General features: G+C 34.2%; 1 protein-coding gene across 1 annotated transcript; it reads left to right on the plus strand.

The window, feature by feature from the left end:
* Window positions 1-350: 350 nt before the first annotated feature.
* Window positions 351-11,334, plus strand: LOC306853948 (sialic acid-binding Ig-like lectin 14). The gene is made up of 13 exons (XM_079391671.1): window positions 351-375; window positions 4,558-4,617; window positions 5,640-6,020; window positions 6,120-6,416; window positions 6,522-6,621; window positions 6,848-6,886; window positions 7,417-7,449; window positions 7,537-7,584; window positions 8,406-8,432; window positions 8,719-8,760; window positions 8,900-8,968; window positions 9,270-9,288; window positions 9,445-11,334. The coding sequence occupies exons 2-13, from the start codon at window positions 4,578-4,580 to the stop codon at window positions 9,508-9,510; spliced, it is 1,161 nt and encodes a 386-aa protein (XP_079247797.1). The 5' UTR covers window positions 351-375; window positions 4,558-4,577; the 3' UTR covers window positions 9,511-11,334.
* Window positions 11,335-11,598: the final 264 nt, after the last annotated feature.

Consider the following 11,598-nt stretch of genomic DNA (forward strand, 5'->3'; position numbering starts at 1 on the left):
AACTCGTGAAATGATTTAAGAATGTAATTTGAGTTTTCAATAGTAAGCCTATGTGTGTGCAGTTTCAGTAGAACTAATAGAGTGAATCTTCTTGCACTTCATTTGTTTTTTGTTTCGTTATTTCGTGTTCTCTTCATTTCAAAGTTTCAAGTAATACACATTCATTCACTTTCAGGTTTGAACTTATGCTCTGATGATCTTCAGCACAGCAACCTCAAATAAGAGAAATGAAACAAGGGTCTAAATTCTCAGAAGTCTGTGGAGTAAAATGTATTTCCTGTTGTTTTTTTAGGAAGTTTATATCTCTGGTTTGCATTAGAATTCAGTCAGTCACTCATTCAGTCAGTCAAGACACATCAGTCATACTGAAAAAAGGTAGGCCATCTTTTTTATATACTTTGTATAATTATTAAGATCATGATAAAATAAAAGGAAAATGTTCCTGATTATAAACATATGTTAATATTTCTAACAAAAAGAGATAGTTTTTTTCTTTAATAATGAGTAAACGTGATAAATGCAAAATAAACACAAGTTATTTCATATATTTAAACACATCATCGGTTAAGATCACACATTTGGGTAAAATCAATTTTCATTACATTTATATCATCGTTGATTGCTTATTGATTATTGCATTATTTCAGATATGTTTTATCTAGTGTGTGATTCATATTAGATGCATATGTTTCACTTTTGGTTTAATTATTTTCTCATTTTCTTTGCAAAGTATTATTGACTCGCATACATATTTCTAGTAAAATAATTAATAATTGATCTCCTAAGCGAGGCCCTATCTATTTGTCCACTATTGCTTGTGTACTAGAAAGCATATGCAGATGCTAAAATTAAAATGGTGTTAGAATTGAACATACTTGAACAAACTGTCTAACTTATTAAATCTCATTATTATATTTCATTATTTATATATAACTATTCTCTTTGAATTTGCTTCATAATCATTGATTACAATTGTTATTATTATTCTTATATCAGCAAATATCACTGGCCAACATCCTTTATTATCTGCTGATTGCATGTGCATCAGTATCGTCAATAAAGTATCTTTTTTCTTTCTTTTTTCTTTTCGACCAGTATTGATAATTTTCGCGTGACGTCACACCCTCATAGGAATACCCACCTGGGGGGCAAAACGAAGCTTTGCTCCACTGACCGCCAGCTATTTTTATGCAGATTGCATGAAGTAGCCTAATAATGTAGTAAAACGCAGATATTAAAAGGCGAGATTCAGTAAACACCTTATTGATGATGTATATTTTGTACAGGCAAGAAGATGAAGCCAGAATATAAACTCAATATGCAAAGTTTCACACTAAAAGTCTTCCAAACAGAAAACCATTAGAAGGAAAATACTGAACCGTTAAGCGGATTGCGTTCATATTCCGGCCTCATCTGCTTGCCTGTGTAAACTATGCATTATTCATATGATGAATACTGAATTTGATCTTTTAATATACCATTTTAAATATATTATGGCAATTTAAGTGTTTTTGCAACGTTTTGTCACACCATTTATTATTGAAATATTGCCGCCTGTGCTTAATATGGATTGCAAATGGCCAAAACTTGTATTTTGTTCAGAAATACCTTTGTTTTATTCTTTTGAGAGGTGATCTAAGTATTTGCGACTGGGAAACAGATGAAAAGTTGACAGGCGTGAGCCCCAGTTCTATGGATGTTTTGCCCTCCAAGTCTTCGAGCCGGTCACGTGACTGAAGGCTATGAATAGTTTTTAATAAATGTTAGGCCTACTTTCGTTGTATGTTCTTGTAATTTGTGAATGACAAAAAAAATTAAAATATGCATACATAGTTTTTATGATTTTTGTTTTGTTTCAATTAAACTAAATGCAAATGAGATATGTTGTGGAATGTGGAAATGTTGCCATGGCCGTGTGTGTGCTCGTGTGTGTGTGTATATATATATATATATATATATATATATTAGTGCTATTAGTGCTGTCAGTCCATTAAAATAATAACTAATTAATCGCACATTCTTCTCTGAAATTAATCATGATTAATCCCAGCACTAGATTAATAAAATAATTAAAAATCACTGCAATAATTTCACTTTCAATCTTCAAATTAATGTAATATTGTAATATATTTAATATTTGTATAATGCCATCTTTAAGACTGAAAGCCAGTATCACTGATACTGATATCTCTAGGAAATAGTTTTTTCCCCGTAATAATTACCCATTTTTTTTAGCCATTCAACATGACAATATCATTGAGAGCTATGAATTTTTAATATTTATTAGACTACTTAAAATAACCTCTAGTTTAAGGGAACTTAAAACAATCTTCACATAAACCCTATAATAAATGTTATTTAGCTACCTGTGCCCTTCAGCAAGTAGGAAATATACAGAAGTTGAATAAAGTTATCAAACAATAACATTTTAATTAAATATAGATGGATCTTTAAAGCTAAAAAAGTTATTAATTTAGGGCAGATGTGGCCTAATGGATAGAGCGCTGGACTTGTAACCCAAAGGTCGTGGGTTCGAGTCTCAGGTCCAGCAGGGATTGTAGGTGGGGGAGTGAATAACCAACACTCTCTCCACCCTCAATACCACGACTGAGGTGAGACCCTTGAGCAAGGCACCGAACCCCCAACTGCTCCCCGGGCGCTGCAGCATTGCTCCGGGTGTATGTTCACTACTGTGTGTACACTTGGATGGGTTAAATACAGAGCACAAATTCCAAGTATGGGTCACCATACTTGGCCACACACCACTTCCCTTCCCCTTAAATTTTCTCTCTTTTATTTAATTATTGTTCTTTGATTAACAGACATCAGAGGTTATTAAATTATTTTGGCTGCTATTACTTTAAGAGCTACCACTGCTGAACATGATGCAGATCTGACACGCATCTCCCTTTTCTGACCCACTTCAGGTCTTAAAGTCTCAATGATGATGAGACTCAGTGACTCAATGAGCTGACGAGGTGAATTGGGTGTTAGATGAGGGAGACAGTGCTGGGCTGCTCCATGACAACTTTGGAAAACCACTGCATTTCAGAGACATGTTCATAAAAGTGACTCATATATAACAAACACATACATGCACAGTTTTAAGGCGTTAATTGCCTTAATTTTGGCAACTTCATGACTTAACTGACAACATAACCATGACATTGCATGCTTGCAGTTTCTTTTGCACTTTGATTTGAAATAATACAAGCTACAGCATTCGCCAGCATATTTGTGCCTGCAATTGAAGAGCACATGAGCAGTATAACAACTGAAAGGACAGAAAAATTAATTTTGACTGACATATGACCTGACAACATCTCGTCTGACCGCAGTACACTGTTGTTCTACTGAAGCTTCCTCGTCACCTGTAGCTTTTCTGCGCACATTTGACTCGCCTGGCGTTGGGGTGAAGCTAGAACGCGTGTCTGAAAGGTCTCCCAATTTATGTGGTTGTAAAGATTTTCTGCGTCTAAATAAACATAATTCTTCCGCACTTGTGAGTCAAACCTAGATCCCTGCGTTAATTGTGTTAAATATTTTTAATTTCTAATTTCAACAACTTTTGTATATAGACGCTACGATATATATTAGGGGTGGGAATCTTTAGTCACCTTACGATCTGATCTGATTCCAGAACGATTCTTGATCTACCCCCCCCCCCCCCCCCCTATTAATTAATTGATCATTTTAAAATCCTTAATTTATATATCCTTACATAAGTAATTAAGTACTTTTTAAAATAATTACAAATAAAAAAAAAATTATTCAAACAGTTGTATGTTAAGAATTTTAAACTAACATAATTTCAGAACATACAAGCGAGTAGCAAATAATAAAGAGGAGCATAGAAACATATAACAAACAACAAACAAAGAGTGCTTTCAGTATTTAAAATTATCTGAACGTCATTCAAGAACTGAGTGATTTTTCTTGTTGTTTTTTACTGACATCATAGACAGCGGAGATCTATTAAACTGCATTCACGCACGGATCTCTTTTGAAATATAAGAAGTAATGTGGTTTTTCCTGTCAGTTTAACCCCTTAAGACATGACTGGCTGTGCTTACATTAATTTTGCGTCATAAAACCATTTTGAGACGCAAGTAGCCTACATTAAACCACTTACACTGAGTCGCGCACAGCCGCATGCGCGAGCAGTCTACAAAAACTAAACGCGCGTCAGCATTTGAAATTGAAAGCAGTCTTCTGTTAGTGAGGTTCATATTTTAAATATATAAGTCCACTGCATTCCAAACCACATAAATGATGACTTCATAGAGCATTTGTAAGGAAAATACCGACGGGCACACTTCAAGTGTAACACCAAACAAAGCGCGCGCATATTTTTAAATATATTTCAGTTAGCATTTATTTTATTTCAAGTAAATGTTTTATTATTATTCATGGTTTTAGTTCACTTTAGTATCCCTCTTTAACTCGCAGGTTAATATATATATTTATATATGAACATTAATTAGTGAGATCTATCCAGTGACCTATATAAAAATTATTCTATATGCAAATAAGTCAATATTGTTTTTGTCTCTTCAGTTCATAGAGTCCAGGCCAGCATGGATGTACGGGCAGGAGTTTTTCTCTTCTGGTTTCACAGTATGATTTTAAAGCTTTCTTTCCATACATTATATGAAAAAGTGATTTTTAATAATTTTAATAATTTTAGAATATTATTTTTAATAAAAATATAATTATTTCTATTAAATTTTTTACTTCTTTAAATGTATTTTTTAAGGAATATTACACCCAAAAATGAAAATGTACTGTTAATTTACTCACCTTCAGGCCATCCAAGATGTTGGTGACTTTTTTTCAGTTGAACAGTAAAGAAGATTTTTAGCTTAAGCCACAGTCCTTGGTGTTTCATAATATGTAAGTCCATGGCTATCATCCATTTGAGAGTCAAAAAGACAGATACAAAAACACTAAATGAATCCCCACAACTATATATTGATATATTGAGATCTTATGATGCAAAATGATCCGTGTGTGTAAGAAACTGAACATTATTTATAACATTAATACCTAATCAAGCCCTAGACAAATTGTCCTGCGGGCTCACGCTTATTATGAACGGAACATTGTTCATATGAAACAACAATATGTTGTAAATAATGTTCTGTTTCTTACACAAACTGGTTGTTTGCTTCCTAAGGCTTTAATATATCACCAGGAGCCTCTTGGATTCCTTTATTTTTTTGTATGTTTTTTTTGTGTGTCGGTAAGTCGGCTTTCCTGTAGCTCAAATAGTAGGGCATGGCGCTAGCAACGCCAAGGTCATGGGTTAGATTCTCAGGGAAAGCAAGAGCTGATAAAATGTAAAAACTGTAACTTCAATGCAATGTAAGTCGCTTTGGATAAAAGCGTCTTCTAAATGCGTAAATGGTAAGTGACGTGACTTGCTGACTAGCAAGTGGACTTGCATTTTATGAATCAGCAAAGACTACTGGGTTCAGCTCAAAAAATATCTTTACTGATGTACTGAATACAGAAAGTCACCTGCATCTTGGGTGGCCTGAGGGTGAGTAAGTCAACAGCAGATTTTAATTTTTGGGTGAACTATTCCTTTAACTTCAAAATCTGAATTTTTCACTAATTTTATCCTTATTACTTTTCAGTTATTTGTGCAGGCGTGTTTGCTGATGTTTGGAAGGTGGACGTAGAGTCTGACATGGATGCTCTGGTGTCGTCTTGTGTCGTGTTGCCCTGTTCATTCAAATACCCTGCTCAACAACAGCCCTCCAGTCGTATTAGAGCTATATGGCACATGAAGGACAAATGGGACGATATCATTTTTCATGAAGACCGTACAAAGGTTAAAGACAGTTTCAAGGGTCGTACAAAACTGATTGGTTCACTGGGGTCTTTAAACTGCTCCTTGGAGATTGATGAGGTCAAAAACCATGACAACGGCCCGTATTGTTTCAGGGTTGAATTAGAGACATCTCCCAAAGACAAGTACTCCTTTGTGGGTAACTGTGTGTCAATTAAAATGATCGGTAAGTGTGCTTTTGAGCTCCCACCCTGTGATTACAATACTTAAATAGGGTGCAAAATAACAAAACAACCTCAATGTGAATCATTCAAAATATTGACAGAGCAAGCATCAAAACCAGAGCTGCAGGCCGAGCAGTCTGTGGAGGAAGGTCAACCTGCAGTCTTCAAATGCTCTGTCCGGCACACCTGTCCAACCCACCAGCCCACTCTCACCTGGAGCCACCCTGGAAAAACCATCATGAGCTACAAGGACATTGGTCATGGAAACTGGGAAGCAGAGTCTGTCCTGACCTTCACCCCAACAAAAGAGGATGATCACACCTCCATAAATTGCACAGTCAAGCACCACGGGACAGTCAAGGGAGAAATAACAGCGACTCACCGTATCTTTGTGAAAGGTATACAGTAAAATTCTTCTGTGTAAATATTGTATACATTAGTAGAAAAAACTTGTGATTATTTAAAAAAAATATATATATATATATATTGTGTATTTTTACCAGAACAAGCAACTCTGAAGCACATCCTTATCCCAGCCATCTCTGGTCTTGGAGCTGCTCTTTTGGTTGGGTTGCTGTGTTTCTTCGTTGTCAAGAGATACAAGTGAGTCTGGAACTGATTTATTAAATAAAATAAATTTCAGTGACTAATAATAATAATTCTTAAAAAAGTAATACACACTTTGAAATGAAGATGATGTACAATTGAAGATTTCTGTTAAAATACTGCACTTGAATGTGAGGATTTGAGAATGCAATTTGATACATTACATGTTTCAATGTGTAATTGTTATTTATTTATTTTGTTTAATGACTCAAATCGTTCCCAGGAAGCGCATTGCAGATCTCCAATCCAGAAATGACAATGGGTAAGTATTAGCAGCAGTTCTGCCAGGAAATATTATTGTGCCAGACTTTAAAATTCTTTATAAATTAGGCTTTTTTGAGTCAATATCAGTGAGCTTTGATACATATACACCAAGTATATACAATCACAACTTCTTTTTTCAACAGAAAATCAATAGACGATACATAGGAAAGAAATATAAATTCACTGGGTCATTAATACACATTACAATAGAAAAAAAAAAAACATTAGTAAATTAATTTTTTTCTGTTATAAAGAGAGATAAAGACAGAGATATTAAACTGTCTATGGTGGTGTGTTATTTTTGACGGCGCAGAGGGGAAGTACATTGTGTTTAAAGATGCTTCCTGCTGATAAAAGCACACAATTTTGTTTCCAATGTCTAATAATACAGTTCCTAATTAGAGACTGTTAAAATGTGACAATAAGAAGCCATACATTAACAATGTAAATGAAAGTAAAAGTCATCATAATTGTTTCACTAAGGATGATAATCTGAAGTCTTACATTTTTTTGTTTTGGTTTTTTTAGCATGTGGGGTCGACTATCAAGACTATCTCGCAGGTAATTAGAATACTTTTTTTTCTGCATTGCATTGTTCAACGTCCATCAGTTATGAATGAACTTGCCATTCTTCTATACGATCACCAGGTTTCGTTCAGGTGACGGCAGCAGTGGTCCAGGTGGCAGAGAGCAGAGGCAAGTACACAACAGCTTCTAATGCGTTCTCCTGCAACAAACCAGGACAAACAGATCCTCTGGTGGAAATATACTAAATCTATGGCATGTTTTGGATTTTAGTTATGGTTGTTTTTTATACAAAGACGTGGTTATGTGTTATGTTTAAAATTATTAGCAGGAATTGAAGGTGTGGGACACAACTATTATTTTAGATTAATCTGTTCAGCATGTTCAGATGCAGTGAATTTGTTTATATATAAAAACTGAGTTTTTTTATGATGACAGGTTGTTAGGGGGTGATAATATAATGTAAATTTGATCAAATGTTGTGCATGCAATTTTCATAAGTAATAACGCTTGAAGTTTAATGCTATATCCCATGTCTATAAAATGAATATATTTCTTGTCAATTACATTTTATTATAAACATACTGTTAATGCTTGTAACGTTTTGTGTCTTATTTGTGAGCAAAGCTGTGTATACAGCAATAACGTTTGTTTATAATTAAATTTGAAATGCAAACGGTCAAAAGCTGTTGCGTGTTGTTTACAGTATCTTTAGTTTTTGAAAAAATCCCCACAGTGCTTTTTCTAAAGAAGTCTATTCGGCACAGAATCTTCAGTTTGTTTATAAGCAACTAACACAGGATTAGTTGTTAAAAAGAGATGTTTCACTACCGTTTCACCAGGTGTTAAATTAACACTTATCTATGTTTATCAGTGTATCTGTGGGTGGTGGCTGTCAAACATTAATCAGTAAATGAAGATATGAGTAAATTAAATATATATATATTTTTTTTTTTCTCATTTACATTTTTCTGTTCCTGTTTTTGATTTAGGAGGTCTATTTGGAGTAGATTTTCAAGGTACCCACACACCGCCTTTCCAGCCATCATCTTACGTGTGTCATTGCAAAGTCTAAGCTTTCTTTTTGAGCCTGCTATCTGCTTCTAACACAAATTAAAACATTAAAATGAAGAGACTATTGTGTTCTTGAAATATTACGTTAGTCATTCAAAACATGGTCAATATGATACAGTTTGTAGCCCAATGTTGTTATACCTGTAAAAAATGTCATTGAAAACACTTTTCACAGATATATACATTTTGCTGATTCTAAAGACTTGTATCTATTTTTCCTTCATTTTAAAGGAGAGGTCAAGGGCATCAAATTGACAGTAATTTTGACAACAAGTAAGCATCTGCATGTTGAATGATTATTTGTAAATTATATAATTTTTTAAGGTTTTCTCTTACTTCCACTGTGTTATGAACAGTTACTTCCATATACTTAAATATTTTTTGCATGACAGAGGTTTCTGAATCTTAACAGGGCAAACAACATATGTACAGTGTCAGGAAACAAGCCTGTCTCCAAGGCTCGAATGCCGTCACCAAAGAGGTACAGAGCACATGAAATTTCTTACTGATTGCCTAGATTCATTGCATTGAATGACTCATGTCTGTACTCAGTTCTCAGGTATTCTCTTTGCTACAACAGTCCAATATCTTGTGTAATTGGATTTTTATAAATGTTTTATTGTAGTTACATTTAGAATGGCTTTGAATTCCCGAATGAATGAATGAATGAACAAACACTTTTGTTAAGTGAAAAAAAAAAAACTTTTTTTTTTTAAAACAAGCCAACTGCTGTAATCAATGTAATTATTTACAATTTTTTCTTCCCACTTTATTCACCTCAGCAAGGCCAAATCCTATTCTGTGAGTACATACTTTATCATCTTTTTAGTATCATTAACCTCTGTTGTTTAGTGCTTGATTTCTTGTTGGTCATACATTTTATCTCATAACTGAAATGTGTCATTTCCTATTAAATCTGACTTCTGTATCTCTTTTCTGTTGCAATTTTCCATTAAGGGTGACAATTATGATGATGATGATTACACCAACACGGCAGACCTCAACTTATATGGAAATATTTGATGAAAATACCACATTTTAGATGAAAACGGTAGACTTGACATCAGGGAGTCTTCGGGCAATCCTGTCACATTATATTGCATTTTAAGCCTGGCTTATAATGCCTGCATGCATATAGTACAGTATTACTGTATTTTACATATTTTGTTATGATGCTTACATCGCCAAGAAAATAATGTACATAATAGTTATATATAGTGCTTACATACCTTTTTATTTTGTGAGAGACAGTGAAACTTTTAGCTGAACTTAAAGAGTTAGTTCACCCCAAAATGAAAATTCTGTCATTAATTATTCACCCTCATGTCATTCCAAACCTGTAAGACCTTTGTTCATCTTCGTAACACAAATTGAGATGTTATTGATGTTTTTGATGAAATGTTCCCAGGTCCTGAAACATAGGAAACACATCGGTAAAACAGTCCATGTGACATCAGTCGCTCAACTTCAGTTTTGCGATGCTACGAGAATACTCTTTTTTTTTTTTTGGCGCAAAGAAAACAAAAATAACAATTTACTCAACCATTATTCTCCCCCGAGTTACGTCGTTCGCCATTTTAGTATGATTCTCAAAAGTATTCTCATTGTGTCGCAAAACTGAAGTTGAGCCACTGATGTCACATGGACTGTTTTATCGATGTATTTACTACATTTCTGGATAGATGTGAGAGAGTGAGTGACATGATGTGTAGCCAAGTATGGTGTCCCATACTCTGAAATGTTGTGCTGTAGGGGTTATAGTTATAGGGGCCATGAACTGAGAAATCAAATTTCCATTGATCTTTTGACATAAAGCAGATCAATGTATGTGTTAAAACATCCTGTAGTTAGTTCAAAAAATGCTTTTATTGAAACCAAGCTGCTAAAACCTTTCAATTGCCTTTCTTGTGGTCTTTACATAGCCTACCTTATCTACATCGGACAAATGACAAAATGTCTAAAGACTTCCACAAAGAATCAATAACAACAGCACTGATTATTTTAAATGAATGTGACATTAAAGATAGCCGATTTCCTTCAGAGATACAGTGATATAAAAAAGTTGTCGCGTTTCAATTTTGAAACGTGCAGTACTCATGTTTATTCAACGGAGTTAAAGCCTTTTGGAAAATCTATTTGAGGCGGTCAGTTTTTATATTGTGGCAGGTCGCCACAAATAAATAAATATATGCAAAACACATCCCACAGCACAACAACCTGAACCCAACTTAAGTCTACTCATCACTTTAACTGCGCTTGTAATCGGTGCCACTAGCCAGACCGATAAATAAACACAGACCGGAAGTTAACGTCTTTGCGTGCGCCAAATGAAACCGTCTGGATCCAACAGTAATGGGATGTTGCAATACAAGTGTGAGTAAATGTGTTTTTACCACTATTGCATTGTCTGTTCCAGATCATTTGATATACTGAGTATTACGTTGTTTTAAAAACGTAATACTGACTGTTACACATGACCTGTGTTGTTTTCTTGAGTAGGCCTATATCACAACAGTGTCCATCTATTATTCTAATATGCGAAACTGTTAGCCAATCATAGGAGTGGCTGTTTAGTCTCGAGCCTATTAAAACAGACTGTTCTGCAGAGACAGTCAAACACAAGAAAATAGCCTATTACTTCTAAATTATGTTTTTTGATATATATATATATATATATAATTCTTGATAACAGTATAAGTGGATTTTTGAGAACATTTTAAAATAAGTTTAAAAATTCAGTTCATGACCCCTTTAATTCTGTATTATTGATTATTGTCATTTTTGGTAAATAACTTGTGGGCCCCATGCAACACCCTATTACCCCACTTTAGAAATGTTTTGTCATTTTTGGACCAAAAATACACAATGTATTTTATTTTTTTTTAAATAACATCTGTACATTGTACCATGTACCATGTTGCCTAAAGGTTTAATAAAAAGCATGATGCAATATATTCACTGTTACTGTTTGGCATCTGGATGTCTCGTTACGGCTCATTCCCGTTTGGACAGGTGGTTTTAGAAAAATAAGTGTCATATATTTTATCATATATACTGTACCTATCTTGAATTCTAGACATTTCTGAGTCAAAGATTTTACCTGCTTTTTAA

This window comes from Barbus barbus (assembly GCF_936440315.1).
Source record: "Barbus barbus genome assembly, chromosome: 34".
Taxonomy (NCBI): domain Eukaryota; kingdom Metazoa; phylum Chordata; class Actinopteri; order Cypriniformes; family Cyprinidae; genus Barbus; species Barbus barbus.